General features: G+C 36.5%; 3 protein-coding genes across 5 annotated transcripts; all 3 read right to left on the reverse strand.

The window, feature by feature from the left end:
• Nucleotides 1-347: 347 nt before the first annotated feature.
• On the reverse strand, nucleotides 348-4,185 carry LOC147570051 (E3 ubiquitin-protein ligase SP1-like). Its single transcript, XM_086672563.1, has 12 exons — nucleotides 3,600-4,185; nucleotides 3,441-3,493; nucleotides 2,999-3,111; nucleotides 2,796-2,891; nucleotides 2,390-2,560; nucleotides 2,243-2,308; nucleotides 2,003-2,115; nucleotides 1,822-1,920; nucleotides 1,532-1,572; nucleotides 1,370-1,456; nucleotides 1,090-1,294; nucleotides 348-515 (listed from the first exon to the last, which is right to left on the reverse strand). Exons 1-12 carry the CDS (start codon nucleotides 3,677-3,679, stop codon nucleotides 413-415), a joined length of 1,227 nt encoding a protein of 408 aa, XP_086528689.1. The 5' UTR covers nucleotides 3,680-4,185; the 3' UTR covers nucleotides 348-412.
• Nucleotides 4,186-6,247: 2,062 nt separating this feature from the next.
• Nucleotides 6,248-9,951, reverse strand: LOC147570052 (E3 ubiquitin-protein ligase SP1-like). Of its 3 annotated transcripts, none has more exons than XR_015231386.1 (11): nucleotides 9,644-9,951; nucleotides 9,488-9,540; nucleotides 8,887-9,011; nucleotides 8,693-8,785; nucleotides 8,292-8,447; nucleotides 8,143-8,208; nucleotides 7,830-7,942; nucleotides 7,649-7,747; nucleotides 7,432-7,472; nucleotides 7,155-7,349; nucleotides 6,248-6,548 (listed from the first exon to the last, which is right to left on the reverse strand). XR_015231386.1 is itself a non-coding variant. In XM_086656622.1 (11 exons), exons 1-11 carry the CDS (start codon nucleotides 9,721-9,723, stop codon nucleotides 6,446-6,448), a joined length of 1,134 nt encoding a protein of 377 aa, XP_086512748.1. In that variant the 5' UTR covers nucleotides 9,724-9,951; the 3' UTR covers nucleotides 6,248-6,445. The 3 variants fall into 3 exon arrangements, 2 of the variants coding, with proteins under 2 accessions (XP_086512748.1, XP_086512747.1); XM_086656622.1 differs by having other exon boundaries at nucleotides 7,155-7,359; XM_086656621.1 differs by having other exon boundaries at nucleotides 7,155-7,377.
• Nucleotides 9,952-16,328: 6,377 nt separating this feature from the next.
• LOC147570053 (E3 ubiquitin-protein ligase SP1-like) lies at nucleotides 16,329-20,134 on the reverse strand. Its single transcript, XM_086672571.1, has 10 exons — nucleotides 19,893-20,134; nucleotides 19,772-19,824; nucleotides 19,168-19,292; nucleotides 18,974-19,066; nucleotides 18,659-18,799; nucleotides 18,510-18,575; nucleotides 18,091-18,203; nucleotides 17,913-18,011; nucleotides 17,416-17,709; nucleotides 16,329-16,694 (listed from the first exon to the last, which is right to left on the reverse strand). Exons 1-10 carry the CDS (start codon nucleotides 19,970-19,972, stop codon nucleotides 16,592-16,594), a joined length of 1,167 nt encoding a protein of 388 aa, XP_086528697.1. The 5' UTR covers nucleotides 19,973-20,134; the 3' UTR covers nucleotides 16,329-16,591.
• Between the last annotated feature and the right edge of the window lie 1,682 nt (nucleotides 20,135-21,816).

Consider the following 21,816-nt stretch of genomic DNA (forward strand, 5'->3'; position numbering starts at 1 on the left):
GTTCAATGGTTGTGTAATACGAGAGAGGTTAGATGATTGATTCTAGTCGAAAATATTGTTTTCTTCCCTTAATCTTATGTTTTAAGTTTACAGTTTACAGTTTACCGCTTAGGATTTCGGATTTCAGATATGTATACTTAACGTAAACAAAAAGAAAAGATAAATAACGGAAAGGAAGCGAAAAAAGAACCATGATGAAATAGAATAAGAAATAACCCAAAATTATTTTGGGCATACAAGTTTGAAAGGAAAATTAGGGATTTACACCACCTGAAGATAAATTGTGTTTCGGAATGAATGAATAAGAAATAACTATTCAATGGACTACCTATCCATAAAGTTGAAATTAGCAGCAAAATTTGTTTCTACGAATGCTTTCCTCCTATGGTTTTAAGAACACTCTGAACTTCTATCAACTGCGGAAGGTTCTTACAACCTGTGAGATTCTTCGCCGGCAAAGTGGACAACTAGTCAAGGGCGGTGAGCATATCATACAGCAGCATAGATGACCACACCTGAAATTTAACATATGCAAATATAAATCATATAATAAATTTGTAGTACGTATCGACATAAATGAAATGGAACTATATACTGGATGCAGATGAAACATAACCAACAAAAAGGTACGTGTTTCATCCACGTAGTCATTGAAGTTAAAATATTATGTGTGAGGGGGATATTATTGAGATAATCCCACATCTATTGTAGGAGCAGGTGGTGGGGAAAAAGCTTTGCCTTTTGCACTAGCTTTTGGGGTGGGAGAGGTCCAAGACCATCTAACACTAACAATCTCCGACTCTAGTCGCTAGTATTGGTACTTGAACGTTCACCGTAATACTAAGTATATTACTTAGTAATTAGTATTATGTATATGGAAAGATCTTCATATGGATATACTTCTGGTTCTTTCTTACGGGTATTTCTTGATGCAAAGGTGCCTCCTTCCTCCTCCCAACCCACAGATTTAGCCAACAGGCAACAACGAAAGAGAAACCAACACTCGATTCAAGCTTCTAAGTTCTAACCATAAGAAACATTAGTTCTTGGCTAAATGCCTTGTATGAAAGGAGAAATGTTAGTACTTACGGAACAAAAACAGCGTTATACTCATGTTGCAAACATATCACGCATAGGTTTGAGTCGTCTGCAATGAGATGGTCTCTGTTTGAATTATCTTCCCCACTTAGCGTGGTTCTATCAGAGCCTACATTTTCAAACAGGCATGGGCTGTCTGGCATGAGATGGTGTTCGTTTGAGTTGTTCTCCCTGTTTCGCGCGGTTCTACGAGAGCCTACATTTTCATATGAAACTTCAGAAACAGTAACTAAACACCATAAGCTACTTAGAAGTTGGATTCAGAATCTACCTTCATTATCAAACAAGCGTGGGCTGTCTGGCATGAGACGGTATCTGTTTGAGTTATTCTCCCTGTTTCGCGCGGTTCTACGAGAGCCTACATTTTCATATGAAACTTCAGAAACAGTAACTAAACACCATAAGCTACTTAGAAGTTGAATTCAAAATTTACTTTCATTATGCTGCTCCAACCGCCTTAGAGCACGACGAACCCTGGGACAGAGCGATTAAAAGAATCGTTACACATAGGTCTAATTAGAAGTTTGATTAGAAGTGTCTTACACTCTAAACTCTAACGAGGCATGGCTAACTACAAAATATTAACTTGCACTTTCGACAAAAAAATAATTTTGCTCAGAAAAAATTGAGTTGAATGTTCACAGACAACCATCATTTGTCAACAAATCAAAATTCAAATACACCTTTTAAACTATTGCAAAGAAAAAACAATCATAACATTACCTTATTCGCGATACCATTTTCCTGATATAATCAATGCCATTCATTGCAATCAGACAACCTCCAACTACCATTAATCCCAGAGACACGGATTTACAAAACCTGCCAGAAATTACTATTTTAGTTACATGTTGATAGAAAGAAGAAGATAAAAAGATATTAGATGGTATATCTAAAATACAACCCTTCCCAATCCTTGGCCTCTTCAATGAGCCTGTCGATACTTCTTTGTGAAACGTAAAATGGCCCTCCGCGGGGTCCTTGAATCTGAATTGTACCATCGCTGTCTTTAACAGCCTAAAGAAGTAGAAGAATAACATCACGTATAGAATACGAGGTAGTTTCCAACATGCCGATTAAGGTAAGATTATATGTAACTATGTATTGACCTTATTATGTAGCTTTTCTAATCACTTCAAATTACCTCGCCAACAATTGTCAATCGAGTCCCAGTCGGAAGAACACTTTCAACTCGCTTGACCCCAAGCACCTGTAAACCATAACGCTTACACATAAGCACAGACCTAGTTATTAACCAAAAAGTAGAGGACACAACTGAGAAAGGTCAAACCTTGACTGTTTGACCATCATCATCCGGTGTTCCTAGTACACTACGAAGACTATCCAGTGTTCTTTGCACAAGAGAATCTGCCGACTCCTCAAAGACTTCACCCGAAGCAGTCAAGAACAAGCCTTTAGCATTTCGGGCTCCTTGAATATGTACTCGACCAGTCCCGTCATCCTGATATCAAATATAAATAAGTCCTATTAAAATGCCCAATTTAGGATTCTGTTAGTTAAAAACTTGAAACTGAGAGGTTCGAAGGAACAAATATATTTCCAAAACCACTATACCTCCTTTTTGAAGGAAAGAAACACTATACCTTAAACTTGAATTTATTCGAACTATAAATCAACACGAGGGAGCAAAGCAACGAATGATAAATCAAGAAACTAAGGATCAACAAAATCCTTACCAGGTACCAAGGAACCTCTCTTTCCGTGGATGACATCAACTTTGATTCATGGTTCCATCTACCATCATTATTTTTCTTTAGGAACTCTTCGGTTACCTAAAATTAATTGCATGAAAAGTACTTCAAAATCTAACTATTGACATTAAATTTTGACAGAAGTATCAAAATAGTAGATCTTGTATATTAGTTATAATCTTGCTCACTCTTTCCTCCACTATTACACCTCTCAGATTACTATATTTGCAGGCGATGGGAGTCTCTGAGCCCGCTTTTCCGCGTACAGTAACACCTATTGGGACTAATCCAGAAAGTTGTGCTGTAATTTCAAAAACAATAATCAGAATTAATTTTTTCTTGCTCAGTCAGAGTTGGTAACTTTGAAATCTGATTTAACATAACCAAATTGTAGGCACTTTGAGTTTAATGTCTCTCTAGAGAAGAACCCTAAACATTAAAAACTTGTTCAATATAATTCAAAATTTAGATAAGCTTTGCTCCAAAAACATAAGTTGACAAAACCCAATCTTTCAAATTCAATGACCTAATCCAGTTTCCATTGAAATTATTAACGTATGGGTGCCTATTAACTAATCATTCATGATCAAATCTGAAATTTGGTATCAAGAAGAAAAAGAAAAGTATTACCCAAATCTTTCAAATTCTTGATCTTAGTGACTGATTTAAGAAATTCTGCTTTCCTGAAACATAACCCACAAAAGATTAACAATTCAGAAAACCATAATGACATGCATAGTTAGTTTATCAAACACAAACAGAGAAAGAGTTCTAGGGAGAGAGATTTACTGTAGACTGCTTTGACTCAGAAGATAGAATGCATATGCACATCCACAAGAGGTCAATCCCCATCCCAATCCCCATGTCATCTTTGAAAACCCTAAAATCCCAGAGAGGTAACAATGTTATCTGTTAGTATTATTAACTGAACTAAAGAGATGAAGAAAGCACCAACTTATTAAGTGTTTTTTTCTTCCTAATTTGACTTTTACTTGAGCGCCAAGAATCAAGGGTAATTCAATTCTAGCCCCTAATTGGGAAATTATAACTTCTTATAAGGGCCACTAACGACTATTGAAATTACAATGAATGTAATTTAAACAACCAAAAATGTATAAATTGATAGTTACAGTGCTCATTCGATTCATAATGTATTCCATATTATATCTATGATTTGTCTATCTAGTAGATATTGGATGTTCAGACTGATCGCTTCTGCATCTTGCTTTCAGCGCCTTTGTTTACTAGCTTGAGCCGGAGGCTTGGGTTCAGAATAGAGGCCTTTGGGCACGAGATACTTCGTTGACCTCTGATTCTGAAACACAGTTGATATGGATCCGACTTGTTCTGATGATGAGCCAGGAGCAAGCTCTGCGGTTGAGTATGTGTCAATCATTACATATAAGTATAATGTCTGCCCCCAATGTCTATATATCACAAAGGCAGAGGCGAGAGAGAAGAGGTGTGAGAGGTGCAGTCGCACTGGGCCCTCCCCCGAGGGGCCCCCATGGAGGACTTACACACATATGTGTAAGATATTATTGGTTCATATAAATGCTCAACCAACTGGATACATTGTTGTTTCAACAAAAAAAACTAGATACATTATTAAGTGTGTAGCCTTACCAGTATAATCGTTAGACTGTGAGAGAGGTAAGGAGATTGAGTCCTCCTAAGACATTTTTTGCCAATATTTTGCTTGACTGGTTCTTCCATTGTTACATTTCTCAAACGATTACGATTTATAGATAATAATTTGTAGTTTAATAGTTGTGTAACACGAAAGTGGTTAGATGATTGTTTCCCGCCAAAAATATTGTTTGCGCCAATTTTCGTTCCTTGTTTGATTTTTCTTTTTATGAAAAAAAAACACCTACTTTTGTTAAGTCTTCGTGGTCGTGATGTTTAAAATCCTCTAGAGTTTTGCTATTTTTTACTTCATCAAATTAACCATAAAAAGTATAAAGAGACCTGATCATCTTACTTTCCGAAAATAACTACGATGTCGTAAAACATTCACGTTGCACAAAAAATATAAAGTATCCTAGGTTCTGGGAAACAATATTTTGGCTATAGAGGTATAAAACTAGTTTTAATGACGTTCAAGTTAATTCAAGCAATATTTTTGGTTAGTAATAATATTGGGCGCCCCCTAACGATTAATTGCCGTAAGTATATAAATGCAGCCGTTAGTATCTTCCCGCCATTACTCAAAAGACGAAAACACCCATATCATTAGGTCTTTTTCCCATAACTCAAACCTCTCAGACCAGACAAAACCCTAATCCCAGTGTACTTCATCTCTGCAACCTGTACCAAATTTCTTCTCTCTCTCTCTCTCTCTCTCTCACAAACCAATCCATCTACTCTAAAATCTCAAGAAACAAAACCTAAAAACAGAAATTTTAATCCCCTGAAAGTGGGTATCTAAAATTCAACATGGATTTGCAGTTCTAACTCTTTCTTTAGCTATCAAATTTTGCCCAATTTTGCCTAGTGATCTTGTAAATGCATGACAATCCATTGTTTCAGATAACTTTCCAGGTAAGAAAAACCTTTTTTTTCTTGTTCTTTGTTGCCCAAATGTATCATCTTACTTGGTCTGAGTGTGTATGAATATGCTACATTATAGTGAAACCCGCTCTGGTTGGGTGTCTCTCCTTGTGGAGGGGTTCTCATCGCGTTGTAACTCTCTGTCTCTCCGTTGAGTAGAGCAGGATTTCTTTCACAATCAATGTGGGACTAACACCATTCATCTTTTCCTTCACATATTGGACCTAGAAGATTATCTTCTCCGCTACCATTGACTTTAAAGAGTTTGGTAAAACTTGGTTTTGATACCATTTGTGGGTGTAGTCCATGGGACTAACTTTCCTCGAAGTGCTCTTGGGCCTATCTTATCACAAAATCTAGTTCATGAGTGAGGCACAAGGCATTCCCTAACACTTATAAAGAACTACTACCCCCTCCCAAATAGATGTAAATAGAGAAGAATGCGGTGAAGATGAACACTAAGGTTGGGGATAAAGATGGTGGTGATGATGGTGGTGGTCGGTGAAGAAAAAGATGGTAGCGATGGTTGTGGTCGGGAAGATGTAGATGATGATGGTGGTTTTCAGTTAAGGTGGATTGGTTGCAGTCATGGTCGAAGAAGGTGATTAGTGGTGCAGAAAGAAGAAGATGGTCTTAAATAGGAAATTGAAATGTAAAGAAGGATATTTTCGTTGAGATCCATATGTGCAGTTCGCACACTTGAAACTTAACTATGAATTAACATTTTCCGTCCTAGTGAGTGACCATAAAAATTGTTTCGAAAAAAAGAGGGCGTAGTCCTGGTAGTGGGGGTCAATGTCAAAATCATCCCAAGGGAATATATATATATATATATATATATATATATATATATATATATATATATGTATATATATATATATATATTTAAACTCAGAAAGAAATTCATAGAATATGTTGACTAGAGGGACCAAAATTGTTTCAAATATATTGTGTTTCTAGAATGAACAAAAAAAGAAAAAACTATTCAATTACTACCTATGGGCAAAGTTGAAATTAGCAGCAAAATAAGTGTCTACCGATCCTTTCATCGTATGGTTCTTTAAGAACACTATAAATTTCGATCAACGGCGGAAGGTTCTTACAACCTTTGAGATTCTTCGCCGGCAAAGTGGACAACTTGTCAAGGGTGATGAGCAAGTCATACAGCAGCATAGATGACCACACCTGAAATATAAAATATTTTCTACTACCTATCAGACATAAATAAAATAGAACTATAAACTGGATGCAGATGACACAAAACCAACAGAAAGGCAGATGTTTATTTTGTAAGTGTGCAAGTAAAGCCTCGCCTCTAACGCTAGCCTTTAGGGTGCGAGAGTCCAATGTATAACAAGTTTCATTCCATAGTCATTGATGTTAAAATAGGATGTGTGAGGGGTATATTACTGAGACATTCCCACATCGGTTGTGGAAGCAGCAGGTGGTGAGGGAAAAGCTTCGGCTTTTGCACTAGCTTTTGGGGTGAGAGAGGTCGAACACCACCTAACACTAACAATGTCAGACGCTAATATTAGTACTTGAACGTTCACCATAATACTCTCATGATAAGTATATTACTTAAACAGGTCAACGGAAAGATAATCATATGGATACACATCTGATTCTCACTCGTAGTTCTAAATGTAAGGGTGTCTCCTTCCTCCCAACCCGCAGCAGACTTAACCAACAACAGAAGAGAAACCAAAAATTGATTCAAACTTCCAACCATAAGAAACCATAAGCTGTTGGCTAAATGACTTAAATTAAAGGAGAAATTTTAGTACTTACGGAACAAAAACAGTGTTATACTCCTGTTGCAAACATATTACGCATAGGCTTGAGTCGTCTTCCATGAGATGGTCTCTGTTTGAATTATCTTCCCCACTTAATGTGGTTCTATCAGAGCCAACATTTTCAAGCAAGCGTGGGCCGTCTGGCATGAGACGGTGTCTGTTTGAATTGTTCTCCCTGTCTTGGGCCGTTCTACGAGAGTCTACATTTTCATATGAAACTTCAGAAACATTAACTAAACACCATAAGCTACTTAAAAGGATTCAAAATCTACCTTCATTATGCTGCTCCATTTGCCTTAAAGCACCACGAACCCTGGGACAAGAGCGACCACAAGAATCATTTCACATAGGTCTAGATAGAAGTTCGATTAGAAGTGTTTTACGATCTAAACTCTAACGAGGCACGGGTAACCACAAAAATGTTAACTTGCACTTTCGACAAAAAGCCACCATTTATCAACAAATCTAAGAAAAAAAAAACATCATTACCTTCTCCTTAAGACCATTTTCCTGATATAATGAATGACATTCATTGCTATCAGACAACCACCAACTACAAGGAACCCTACACAAGCGTATTTATGTAACCTGCCAGAAATGACCATCTTAGTTACATGTTCATACAAAGAAGAAGATAACAAGATTTTAGATGGTATATGTCGAATACAACCCTGCCCACTCCCTAGCGTCTTGAATGAGCCCATCAATACTTCTTCGTGACACGTAAAATGGCCCTTCGCGTGGTTTTTGAATCCGAATTGTACCAGTGTTGTCTTTAACAGCCTAAAGAAGTAGAAGAATAACATCATGTATAGGTGATGAGGTTAGAACTATATATAAACAAGGACAGAGGTTAGCAATTTGTTAAATCAATAGTTGACTCAATTTACGGTTTTTAATGAACGGTTATATGCCGTTTAAGTAAGATTTTATGTACTATGTGTAGACCTTATTATGTAGCTTTTCTAATCACTTCAAATTACCTCACCCACAACTGTCAACGAGGTCCCAGTCGGCAGAACACTTTCACGTCGCTTGACCCCAAGCACCTGCAAAACCATAACGCTTATATATAAGCACAAACCCCGTTTATTACCCAAAAAGTAGAGGACACAGCTGAGAAAGGTCAAACCTGGAGTGTTTGAAGATCAAGTGCACGAAAAAACTTATCCAGTGTACTTCCCGCAGGAGAAGGCCCAGACTTCTCAAAGACTTCACCCGAAGAAGTCAAGACCAAGCCTTTAGCATCTCGGGCTCCTTTGATATGTACTCGACCAGTCCCATCATCCTGATATCAGATATAAGTAAGTCCTATTAAATGCTCAATTTAGGTTTCTGATTGTTAAAAACTTGAAACTGGGAGGTCCAAAAGAACAGATATAATTTTTCCAAAACCACTATACCTCTTTTTTTCTTTGAAAGTACAAAAAAACACTATACCTTAAGCTTGAATTTATTCCAACTTAAAATCAACACTAGGGAGCAAAGCACCGAATGATAAACTAAGAAACTAAGGATCACCAAAACACTTACCAGGTACCAAGGAACCTCTTTTGCCGTGGATGACATCAACTTCGATTTCTTTTTCCATCGATCATCATCTTTCTCTAGGTATTCTTGGCTTACCTGAAATTGTGTGTAAGAAAAGTAGTTCAAAATTTTAACTATTGACATTAAGTTTCGGCGGAAGTATCTAAACAGTAAATTTTGTATATAATCTTGCTTACTCTTTCCTCCACTATTACACCTCTCAGATCACTATATTTGCAGGCGATGGGAGTGTCTGAGCCCGCTCTTCCGCTTATGGTAACAACTGATGCCAGTAATCCGGAAGCAGTATCCAGAAGTTGTGCTGTATTTTCAGAAAATAATGAAATCTGATTTACAGAACCAAATTCAATCTCTTTTTAGAGAAGAACCCTAAACACTAAAAAATGAGTTAAATATCATGATGGTCGTAAAGAATTTGAGTCACTTTTCGATGGTTTGAGTTCAATGCAAGTCCAAAAATCTAAACTTTCATAAACAATTTTGAGTTCTGCGCACTTTCATTATGGTTTTAGTTCAATGTAAGCCCTTAACACTTAGAGTTCCATGTAAAACCCTAAAACTTCATAAAGAATTTGAAAATCCTAAACACTTTGAGCTCACTACTGAAATGTTCATAAAGAATTTCCCCTGACATAAGCTTTCCTCCTAACAACCTAAGCTCCCAAGAACCAGTCTTTCAAATTCAATAACCCAAATTGGGGTGCCTATTAACTAATCAATCATTCGTGATCAAATCTGAATTTTGGTATCAAGAAACTACAAAGAAAATAGAATTACCCAAATGTTTCAATTTCTTGATCTTAGATACTGATTTAAGATATTCTGCTTCCCTGATACATAAAAGATTACCAAATTAGAAAAGCAGAATGATAATGCATAGTTCATCAAAACAAACAAAGAAACCCTAAAACCCCAAGAGAAGAGAGATTTTACCTTAGACTTTCTTGACTCAAAAGATATAATGCATATGCACACGCACAGGAGGTCAATCCCCATCCGAATCCCCAGATCATCTTTGAAAACTCTAAAACCCTAAAATCCCAGAGAGTAATAATGTTTATCTGTTTGTATGATTGACTGAACAAAAAGATGTTTCAACAAAAAAAAATACTGAACAAAAAGATGATCATAGTGCCCTCCCTACTTAAGCGCCATTAATTTTATTAGGGGGCGCCTTTAAAACCTCACGTAAACTATATAAATGCAGCAGTTAGTATCTTCCCGCCATTACATTAAAAGACGAAAATACCTATTTCATTTAGGTCTTTTTCAAGAACTCAAACCTCTAAAGACCAAAACAAAACCCTAATCCCAATGGGACTTCATATCTGCAATGAAGAGAAGTACAATGAAGTAAAAACACCAAAGAAAAACAAATTGGCTGAGACGCCTTTACATTAACCCCACCCTTTCCTAACCCTGACTGTCCCTCTTGAGTCCATGCAAACTATGTGATTCAACTCTTCAGGTAAGTTACGAACATCTAGAATAGATTCGGTGTAACCCAACTTCATCTTAGAAGTATCTCTGTAGATATGAAACACTCAAGCTTCTAAATCCTTCTCGTAGTATCTTCACCCCAAAAGCTAGCTCAAGAGGTAAAGCTTCTTCCACAATTATTAACGCACCCTCTGCCCCTTCCACAACTAATGCGGGATTAATTAACACAAAGTTGTGATGTTCATTGATTCAAGGCCAATATCAAGATGGATTACACCCGGACTTGCTGTTGGTCGTAAACCCAGTTATGCTCCTTGCTATTCGTGCGTAAATATAATCTGGGACTCAACCTGTGTATAGTGGCTGCCCCTAAAACAACGCCCCTCTATTCTCTAAGAATAGCATCGTAGATCTGCACTGTCCTCATTAAGGGCCCCATCAGTATCGAGCTCATGATTTTACCAATTATGCAATTTACAACTTTTAACACACATATTTGTACGGATAAGACTCTACACGTCTATTACTCGTTCGACTCATTCTCATAGATAGTTAAACTACCGTATTCTCTAATGGTCATTGCAACGTGATCTCACTAGTATTGATGTTCACTTGTTTTGCTTAATACTTCAATTTATTACTGAAATCAGATTTTGTTAATGTCAACAGTTTTGATATATTTGACCTCTGTGCACAGATTTACTGGATATTTTTCTGTGAATCAGTGACACTTGACAATATCAGATATTTCTTAAGGATTAGAGAGCTAATGTTTGAAAAATACAAAGTTCCAACTATGTATTTGGCCTTGCAACAAAAAAAGGAAACTTTGTATATGGCCAAAAATGTTGTATGCTCTCACCTTATGCCAACTATGAGTATACACTTTTGTAACATATTTAATTTAGTGTTTATTATGAACATAAAATTTATTTTACCAGTGATATCTGCAGCTCAATCTTAAGCATAAACATCCAAAGCAACCAAGAAGACAAAACCATATGGACGCTAACAAAATCAGGTAATTTTTCGATAAAATCAAGTATAATTTTCTGCGAACAGGTAGTACGAATCTTGCGCAAGATCAAACCGACTGGTTTTTTATATGGAATATGAATACTATTCCACATGTTAAATTATTTTTGTGGAAATGCTGCACCAATGGACTACCAGTGAAGGCAAAAATAGATAAATACATTGGAAACCAGTTCTCTTGTATAAGTTGCAACGATAATGAAACATTAGATCATGTCATGCTTCATTGCACGTTCGTGAAAGCTATATGGTTTCACTTTCAGGTATGAACAGATCAAATAGCCACCAACAACCAATGGATCCATGAATGGAAAAATCTAGATGAAGATTTGACCCTACTTACGCCAAAATTCTGTGGTTTATTTGGAAAGCTCGTTGCGAAAATTGCTTTACCATAAAGAAACAATGTCCGAAACAAATGATTGACAGGATAAATACCACATCTATTACGCCTTTGAAGATTGAATCTATTATCACTAACAAATGCAGGGGAAAAACTAAGCAACAAACATGGAGCCCTCCATCGACACCATTCATAAAACTTAACGTCGACGCATCTTTTTCCAGCAGCACAGAAAAAGCCGACATAGGTTGTATCGTCAGAGATGTAGACTCTGCTTTTATTATTGCAGCAGCAGACTCAGTTCGATGTCAGAATGTGAAAGTATTGTCATATTATTCAGTGTTAAATGGGCCATTGAGTTGAAGATCACTCATGCACACATCGAAAGTGATAATCAAGCTCTTATACTCTTCATCAATGGTCAAAATGTAGGCCTTTACTGGCAATCCAAGAAGATTATTCAACAAGTTAAAGAACTCATACACAAATTTGACGGTGTGATATTCACCTTCGTTCCTAGGGATTGCAACGCTCAGGCAGATGCGATAGCAAAATGGGGTAGAAGATCATATGGTCATAGTAAAGTGTGGAATGTAATACCCTTTTTTATTTTGGCAATACGCTAAAACTCTTTGTATTTGCTTGTTTTAGTAATGTTATTTTCCTTCATAAAAAAAAAAGAACATAAAATTTATTATTAGATAAAACTACATTTAACTTATTTTTACCAAACGTCTCTTTGTAGCTTTCAAAGATAAAAAGCCCTTTTATTATGTCTTACCAAACAACAAAAACTGCTTAATATTAAACGATTTTTCTTATGGACTTATATAAAAGCTCACAAAATAAGCTATATGTATACCCAAACGAGGACTTACTTAGTTTTAAATTTAAATTCCATTAAATTCCATTGATCAAGAACTTGTTTATTCTCATTCGCGTCGTCAAGTCGTTGAATCCTTGAACTCATTTTGATACACACCACATCCGAATTGTTTTAAAGTCAAACAAAGTTAATTACTAATTTGATGTTTACTTGAGCACCAAGAATCAAGGGTAATTCTATTCTAGCCCCTAATTTAAAACTAATTACTAAATTTGACGTGCAACAGTTTGACACTTTCCTTTAAGTCCATCACATCTTGTTATCAAAACAGTTTATCATCAAAATTTATCTCCTGTACTGTAATTAAGACAATAAAATAAGAGTTAATTCCTATATGGCCCCCTACTTTGTGACCAGTTTTCTTTATGGCCCCCAAATTTCTGTAAATTCAAATATGACCCCCTATTTTCATGCAAATGTCATAACTACCCCTCCCATTAATATATTTTCAAAATAAAATTAAAAAAAAACCTATATTCCAGCTCACTTCCCTCTCCACCACTCATTTCTCTCCACGTCACCTCTCTCTCCAACTCATCACACTCTCTCTCTCTCAAACTCACCACTCTCTTCTCCGATGAAGGTCGCCGGTCGGAAAATTTTCCGGCCGGCGACCTTCAAACTTAAATTTTTTTTTTTTCTCTCATCTCTCTCTCTCTCTAAAAACTCCGGCGAAGGGGGTTTCCCTTCGCCGGAATTCTGACCTGTTGAAGAACAATTTGTTAGAAAGTCTTTGCACACTCTAAAATAGTCTTATTTTGTGAAAGAGCAGGCAACAAAACAAGTGAATGCCTCTTCTCTCTAACTCAAACCATATTACTATCTCCTGAATACCATGTGAGAAGTGAGAAAGTGATAGAGAGAGAAGATGTAGTTTCTTATTCTTACACTCTCATTACACTAATCCCTCTTCTCTCTAACTCAAACCATATTACTATCTCTAACAACAACTGAGATTTTCGGCTCTGAATTACCTCCTGAAATTTGGCTCACTTTTCATCCCAGACTCAAATTCGCTGTAAAAATTCACTTCCTCTCTTTAATCTCTTCTTAATCATGTCAATTTGTTGGATTTTGATTTAGAGTGGTAGGGAAATTGAAAATTTTGGATTTTGATTAAGCATTGGATTAGTTACGAATTTCATTGGTCGTGTTAGGGTTTTCTATTTGATGGGTAATCAAGGGTTTAGATAGACTAGATATATTTTGTTTTAAGCTGAAATTTGTGCTTACTCCTTTAAGTGGTTTTCAATGATGATATCAGAGACGTGAACCTCACAAATCTCAGTAGTTTGCACAAAATAAAGTGGTAGATATGATTTTAGTCCAAATCGAAGTGGTGGGTGAACACAGTGAGTGATCAAGCAAAGCTTTTTCAATTTTTATTTCATCAAGGAAACCTAGAATGCAATCTGATGAAATATTCACTATTTGATCTCCCAATGAGATTTAAATTGGGTGGAGAATTAACTGTGTTAAATTCTTAGTAAATGGAAATATGTTTAACATCATAGCCTTCAAATGACTGTACTAGTGTTATGAGAAGAAAATATAACAATTTAGGAAGAAAAATGGTGGATGCCCGAAAAGCTGGACACAATCTAACGAAATTTGTTCTTCAACCGACTAGAATTCCGGCCCCCTTCGCCGGAGTTTTTAGAGAGAGAGAGAGGTGAGAGAATTTTTTTTTTTTTTTAAGTTTGAAGGTCGCCGGCCGGCGACCTTCATCGGAGAAGAGAGTGGTGAGTTGGAGAGAGAGAGAGAGTGATGAGTTGGAGAGAGAGGTGACGTGGAGAGAGATGAGTGGTGGAGAGGGAAGTGAATGGATATTAGGTTTTTGTTTTTAATTTTATTTTGAAAATATATTAATGGGAGGGGTAGTTAGCATTTGCATGAAAATAGAGGGTCATATTTGAATTTACATAAATTTGGGGGCCATAAAGGAAGCTGGTCACAAAGTAGGGGGCTATATAGGAATTAACTCATAAAATAAAGTAGAGGTTTTAATAGATGGGTTCACAATATAGGAAAAAAGAATTGGATTTCATATTATTTAGAAATGGCTTTAAGTCTTCATATGATTCTTAAAGTCCAAAATATATCAACTCTTATTTTTTTGAAAATTATAAATTCATGTAAGGACCACTGACTGCTACTGAAATTATAATGAAGTTAAACAACCCGAAATGGGAAATGATAGAGTGCCCAAAAGGGTGACCACTAAAATGCCCAAAGTTCCTCATTTAGAAACAAAAATGGTCCCCCACCGTAGTCAAACTTTAAAAAGACCTTGTCTTTTAGTGAATTCCACGCATGGGCGGAGCCACATGGAGACCACCCCTGGCTCAAGCCAGGGGTGGAATTTGTTCTTTTTGCCTATCTAGGTATAAAATTAACTAAGTTGTGTGTAGTGAGCCAGGGGTGGAATTTGGTATTTTTGGCCATCTAGTTATAAAGTTATCCAAGTTGTGTGTGGCTGAGATGGTTCTATTCAATTTGTACAACCATTTTAACTCGGTTCGATTCCCCTGGCCGGCAGGAAATTATTTCTATTTTTTGAAAATTTTCATTCATCCCTCTTCTATAGAGTAACTTTGCGCACTTCTTTCATCCATTTTTTCGACCAATTTTTTTTCGCCTCTCAATTTATTTGTTGATTCAAGTTTAAATCTGTTTTATAACGTTTCATCAAGCGTTGTTAGAACTACTTATTTGTGTCAAAATTATTAATCACAACCATTCTCTTTTTGTATAAATTCTTAATGATTTTCTCATAATTTTACTTATTTGAAGTTCTGAATTCACCAATTATTTGTCTATATATTTAGTTTCTCAAGTAAAAAATCTTATTATATTGTAAAATGTCATAGATTCATTACGATTGGTATTTCATTGAAAATACCTAGTATAATAGCAAATGGACAATAATAGGTGCTACTTCATATGTTTTAATTTGTTTATGTTTCGAAAATTATTTATTTTAAATTGAGCTAGAAAGTTAAACTACGTATTGATCTTGGTAGAAAAATGTACAACTTTCACCATTAAAATTGTTCCAAAATCCATGTTTACAAATAGATGTATGTCGTAAGAAAAAATACAGTCTATAAGAATTTTAGGGTAGCCCGGTCTAACTTGAAATCCTGGCTCCGCCCTTGATTCCACGTCATTTGAGCATTTTACTGGTCACCCTTTTAGACACTCTAGCATCTCCGAATCTTTTTTTGGATGACGAGTACGATCTACGTACGTCGTGAAATTTGGCAGTTGATACATCATAGATGTGATAAGCTCGATAACCGTCCACTCAAACACTAGCAAGACCGGGCCTATAGCTCAACAAGACAATGGCCTGAAGCACAACAACATTATTTATACCCTCATAAGCCCAATTCAAATAACCAAAGATTTCACCTTCTCTGTGATTCGAACCTCATAAGCCCAATTCAAATAACCAAAGATTTCACCTTCTCTGAGATTCGAATCTGGGACCTCCAGAGCTTTCTGGAGTTTATGTCAACACCTTGGAACTACTTGGGCTACCATCTGTTGACGCATCTCAGAATCTATTGATTATAGTGCTCATTCAATTCATAATATATTCCACATTATATCTATGATATGTCCACGCATATAAATACGATGACCGAGTCTGATGACTATATAACAGAGGCAAAGGCGTGAGAGAGGGAATGTGAGAGGTGCGGTCGCACCAGACCCCCTCTCCCAAGGACCCCACGGACGAACTACAAATCTATGTGAAAATATTATTGGTTCATATAAATGCTCAACTAACTAACTAAATTCATTCAAAATTTAAAAAGAAAAGTATGCGGTCTTATTGTTTGTGCCAATTTTGGTCCCATTTTTTATCTCAAACACTCTGGTTTTGCGTAATGTTTGAAGTTCAATTCTTCAAAGAAAATGCTACCCTTTTCTTTATCAAATTGTAAATGAATTCAAAGAATGTGTTCTTAGAGGGACCAGAATTACTATGCAATCAAAGCCTATAAGATTTACACCACCTGCAGATAAATTGTGTTTCTAGAAAGAATGAATAAGAAAGAACTATTCAATGGACTACTTACTACCTATCGATAAAGTTGAAATTAGCAGCCAAATTTGTTTCTACGGATGCTTTCCTCGTATGGTTCTTTAAGAACACTCTGAACTTCTATCAACTGCGGAAGGTTCTTACAACCTGCGAGATACTTCGCCGGCAAAGTGGACAACTTTTTAAATGTAATGAGCAAGTCATACAGCAGCATAGATGACCACACCTGTTATTTAAAATATGTAAATATCAATCATATTATAGATTTTCTAGTACGTATCGACATAAATAAAATGGAGATGTAAACTGGATGCAGATGGCACAAAACCAACAGAAAGGCAGGTGTTTACTTTGTAAGCGTGCAAGGAAAGCCTCGCCTCTAACGCTAGTCTTTAGGGTGGGTGCGAGAGGCTAAAGACTGGCTAAAACTGGTATCAGGGACCAATGTATAACAAGTTTCACCCCCATAGTCATTGAAGTTAAAATATGATGTGTGAGGGGGATATTACTGAGACAATCCCACATCTATTGTGGAAGGAGCAGGTGGTGAGGGAAAAGCTTCGGCTTTTGCACTAGCTTTTGGGGTGAGAGAGGTCGAACACCACCTAACACTAACAATCTCCGTTCCTAGTATTAGTACTTGAACATTCACCATAATACTCTCATGATAAGTGGAGTATATTACTTTAAGGCCGCGGCTTTGGGGAATAAAGAAAATTCTCCGGGGAATAAATTCTCGAGGGAATCCAGATTTTTTTGAAAATTCCCCGGAGAATTTTCTTTATCCCCCAAAGCCGCGGCCTACTTTAAATGTAAGGGTGCCCCCTTCCTCCTCCCAACCCGTCAGATTTAACCAACAACAGAGGAGAAACCAAAAATTGATTCCAACTTCAAACCATAAGCCTTGGCTAAATGCCTTATATTAATGGAGAAATGTTAGTACTTACGGAACAAAAACAGCGTTGTTCTCATGTTGCAAGCATATTACGCATAGGTTTGAGTCGTCTGCCATGTGGTGGCTTCTGCTTGAATTATTTTCCCCACTTAATGTGGTTCTATCAGAGCCTACATTTTCAAGCAGGCATGGGCTGTCTGGCATGACGCGGTGTATGTTTGAAATATTCTCCCTGTTTCGCGCCGTTCTACGAGAGCCCACATTTTCATATGAAACTTCAGAAACATTAACTACGAACCAATTGCCTTCATTATGCTGCTCCAATTGCCTTACGGCATCACGAACTCTGGGACAAGAGCGATTACAAGAATCATCACGCATAGGTCTAGATAGAAGTTCGATTAGAAGTGTTTTACGATCTAAACTCTGACGAGGCACGGATAACCTCAAAAATGTTAACTTGCACATTCGACAAAGCCATCATTTATCAACAAATCTAAAGTCAAATACACCTTTTAAGCTATTGCTAAGAAAAAAACATAACACTACCTTCTCCTTGAGACCATTTTCCCGATAGAATAAATGGCATTCATTGCAATCAGACAACCACCAACTACAATGAACCCCACACAAGCGTATTTATGGGACCTGCCAGAAATGGTCATCTTAGTTACATGTTGATAGAAAGAAGATAACAAGATTTTAGATGGTATATCTAGAAAACAACCCTGCCAACGTCCTATGGTCTTCAACGTGCCAATCAATACTTCTTCGTGACACGTAAAATCGCCCTTCCCGGGGTTTTTGAATCCGAATTGTACCAGTGTTGTCTTTAACAGCCTAAAGAAGTAGAAGAATAACATCATCATCATGTATAGGCGATTAGGTTAGAACTATATATAAACAAGGACAAACCATAAAGAAGTAGAAGAATAACGTCATGTATAGGTGATGAGGTTAGAACTATATATAAACAAGGACAAACCATAAAGAAGTAGAAGAATAAAATCATGTATAGACAATTTGTTAAATCAATAGTTAACTCAATTTACGGTTTCTAACGAACGGTTATATGCCGATAAAGTAAGATTTCATGTAACTACGTATAGACCTTATTATGTAGCTTTTCTAATCACTTCAAATTACCTCGCCCACAACTGCCAATGAGGTCCCAGTCGGCAGAACACTTTCACGTCGCTTGACCCCAAGCACCTGCAAAACCATAATGCTTATACATAAACACAAACCCTCTTTATTAACCAAAAAGTAGAGGACACAGCAGAGAAAGGTCAAACCTGGAGTGTTTGAAACAAACTATCCAGTGTACTTCCCTCAGGAGAAGGCTCGGACTTCTCATAGACTTCACCTGAAGGAGTCAAGAGCAAGCCTTCAGCATTTCGGGCTCCTTGAATATGTACTCGACCAGTCCCATCATCCTGATATCAAATGCTCAATTTAGATTTTTCCAAAACCATTATACTTCTTTTTTTCTTTGAAAGGAAAAGAAACACTATACCTTAAACTTGAATTTACTCGAACTTAAAATCAACACAAGGGAGCAAAGCACCAAAATGTTAAATTAAGAAACTAAGCATCGCCGAAACACTTACCAGGTACCAAGGAACCTCTTGTGTCGTGGATGACATCAACTCCGATCTATGTTCCCATCGACCATCATATTTCTCTAGGTATTTTTGGCTTACCTGAAATTATGTGTAAGAAAAGAACTTCAAAATTTTAACTATTGACATTAAGTTTCGACGGAAGTATCTAAACAGTAAATTTTGTATATAATCTTGCTTACTCTTTCCTCCACTATTACACCTCTCAGATCACTATATTTGCAGGCGATGGGAGTCTGTGAGCCCACTTTTCCACTTATGGTAACAACTGATGATCGTAATCCGGAAGCATTATCCAGAAGTTGTTCTGTAATTTCAAAATTAATTTTTCACTGCTCAGTCAGAGTTGGCAACTTTGAACATCATTATATTTACCAAAACCAAACTATAGGCACTTTGAGTTCAATGTCTCTTCAGAGAAGAATCCTAAACACTAAAAACTGGGTTTAAGGAATTTGGGTCACTTTTTCGATGGTTCGAGTTCAATGTAAGTCCTAAATCTAAACATTCGAGTTCAATGTATGTCCTAAATCTAAACATTCATAAACAATTTGAGTTCTAGGCACTTTTTCGATGGTTCGAGTTCAATGTAAGCCCTTAACACTTCAAGTTGAGATGTTTGTAAAGAATTTGAATTCTAGGCAGTTGGATGATGATATTTGAAGTTCCATGTAAACCCTAAAACTTCATAAAGAATTTGAAAACCCTAAACACTTTGTTTTTAGCCCACTTAGGATATGTTCAAATCTGAATGTTGGTACCAAGAAAGAAAGAAAAAAATATTACCCAATTCTTTAAAGTTCTTGATCTTAATAGCTGATTCAAGAAATTCTGCTTCCCTGAAACATAACCCACAAAAGATTATCAAAATAAACAGAGAAACAGTTCAAGAGAGAGAGAGATTTACCTTAGACTGTCTTGACTCATAAGATAGAATACACATGCACACAAGCAGAAGGTCAATCCCCATCCAAATCCCCATCTCATCTTTGAAAACCCTAAAACCCCAGAGAGGTGATAATGTTGTTTGTTTGTATTATTAACTGAACTAAGGAGACGAAGAAAGCACCAACTTATTAAGTGTTTTTTCCTTCTAAACGAAGTTAATTAGTACTAGTAATTACTAATTTGACTTTTACTTAGAGCTCCAAAAATCAAGGGTAATTCAATTGTAGCCCTTAATTAGGGACAAACTAATAAATTTGACTTGTAGAGGTCGGAAACTTTCTCTTTTAAGTCTAAGAGGAGAGACAAAAAATAGATTGATTGGTGTATTAATTGACAGTTATATTGCTTGTTCAATTAATAATATATTATTTTTTTTGTTAAGAAATTCATAATGTATTCTAGTTTATATTTGTGATGTATCAATCTATTATGATAAACATAATGATTGCTAACCACTGGCAGCTCAGTTGATCAGTGCATAAGCTTCGCAACGCGGAGGTCTCAGGTTCGATTCCATGGAAGTACAGATCCAGAAACATTGCTTTCGTCAGATTATAGGTCACTTAATTCGTCGGGCTTTAGGTTCAGTGCTATTTGTCAACCGGCACAATTTTGGCTCAGGTTCAATCCCATACAACATTGTCATTTTGGCTATAAAGATATAAAATTAGTTTGAGTTAATTCCTATTTGGCTCCCTACTTTGTGACCAGCTTCAAATATGGCCCTCAAATTTCTGTAAATTCAAATGTGACCCCCTATTTTCACACAAATGGCATAACTACCCCTCATATTAATGTATTTTCAAAATAAAATAAAAAAGAAAACCTAAATTCCACCTCACTTCCCTCTCCACCACTCATCTCTCCACGTCACCACTCTCTCCAACTCACCTCTCTCTCTCTATAAGTCACCACTCTCTTCTCCGATGAAGGTCGCCGGCCGGACTGCCCGGCGACCTTCAAACTTAAAATAAAAAAAAAAAATTGTTTCACTCATCTCTTTCTGGTTTGTTGAAGAACATACCAGATCGGTCTGTTGAAGAACATACCAGATTCCAGCGAAGGGAAACCCCCTTCGGCGGAATTTTTAGAGAGAGAGATGAGTGAAAAAAAAAAATTAAGTTTGAAGGTCGCCTGCCGGAAAATTTTCTGGCCGGCGACCTTCATCGGAGAAGAGAATGCTGACTTGGAGAGAGAGAGAGGTGAGTTGGAGAGAGAGATGAGTGGTGGAGAGGGAAGTGAGGTGAAATTTAGGTTATTTTATTTTATTTTATTTTGAAAATACATTAATAGGAGGGGTAGTTATGACATTTGTCTGAAAATAGGGGTCATATTTGAATTTACATAAAATTTGGGGGCCATATTTGAAGCTGGTCACAAAGTAGGGGGCCAAATAGGAATTAACTCAATTAGTTTTAATGATATTAAAATTAGGGGGAAGTTTTATGAGTGCCTCCTCTCTCACAATTTTTTTCACATATTTGCTTTAAAGGAAGCGCTTGTGACACTATTGATGAGCGCTTTTAAAACTTCACATAAACAATATAAATGCAGCAGTTAGTATCTTCCCGCCATTACTTAAAAGACCAAAACGCCCATATGATTATTATTGTTCCATTGTGTCTTTTTCCATTAGCTTCTACCAAATTTTTTTCTATCTCTCTAACCAATCCAATCACTCCAAAATCTCAAGAAACAAAACCTAAAAAAATTCAACATGGATCAGCAATTCTAACTCTTTCTTTAGCTACCAAAATCTGCCTAGAGATCTTCCAAATGTTTCAGAGGACCTTCTTGGTAAGAAAAACCTTTCTTCTTGTTCTTTGTTGCTACATTATCGACTTATCGTCAAACCCGCTTTGGTTGGGTGTAGTTGGGTTGTA

This window comes from Eschscholzia californica, unplaced genomic scaffold (assembly GCF_041429995.1).
Source record: "Eschscholzia californica isolate CP2 unplaced genomic scaffold, dmEscCali1.0.p SCAF_1, whole genome shotgun sequence".
In the NCBI taxonomy this organism is placed as follows: domain Eukaryota; kingdom Viridiplantae; phylum Streptophyta; class Magnoliopsida; order Ranunculales; family Papaveraceae; genus Eschscholzia; species Eschscholzia californica.

Bases quoted from the DNA above. Each gene is read 5' to 3' on its own strand.
- LOC147570051 (XM_086672563.1), bottom strand. From the start codon at position 3,679: ATGACATGGGGATTGGGATGGGGATTGACCTCTTGTGGATGTGCATAT. The intron at 2,892-2,998 runs GTGAGCAAGATT...AATTAATTTTAG, and splicing joins GTGTAATAGTGGAGGAAAGA to GTAACCGAAGAGTTCCTAAA. The intron at 2,561-2,795 runs GTAAGGATTTTG...ATTTGATATCAG, and splicing joins GAGAGGTTCCTTGGTACCTG to GATGACGGGACTGGTCGAGT.
- LOC147570052 (XM_086656621.1), bottom strand. From the start codon at position 9,723: ATGATCTGGGGATTCGGATGGGGATTGACCTCCTGTGCGTGTGCATAT. The intron at 9,541-9,643 runs GTAAAATCTCTC...TTTATGTATCAG, and splicing joins TTGAGTCAAGAAAGTCTAAG to GGAAGCAGAATATCTTAAAT. The intron at 7,378-7,431 runs GTAGATTTTGAA...ATGTTTCTGAAG, and splicing joins AATGGAGCAGCATAATGAAG to TTTCATATGAAAATGTAGAC.
- LOC147570053 (XM_086672571.1), bottom strand. From the start codon at position 19,972: ATGAGATGGGGATTTGGATGGGGATTGACCTTCTGCTTGTGTGCATGT. The intron at 18,800-18,973 runs GTAAGTGTTTCG...ATTTGATATCAG, and splicing joins AAGAGGTTCCTTGGTACCTG to GATGATGGGACTGGTCGAGT. The intron at 18,576-18,658 runs GTTTGACCTTTC...ATGGTTTTGCAG, and splicing joins GTTTGTTTCAAACACTCCAG to GTGCTTGGGGTCAAGCGACG.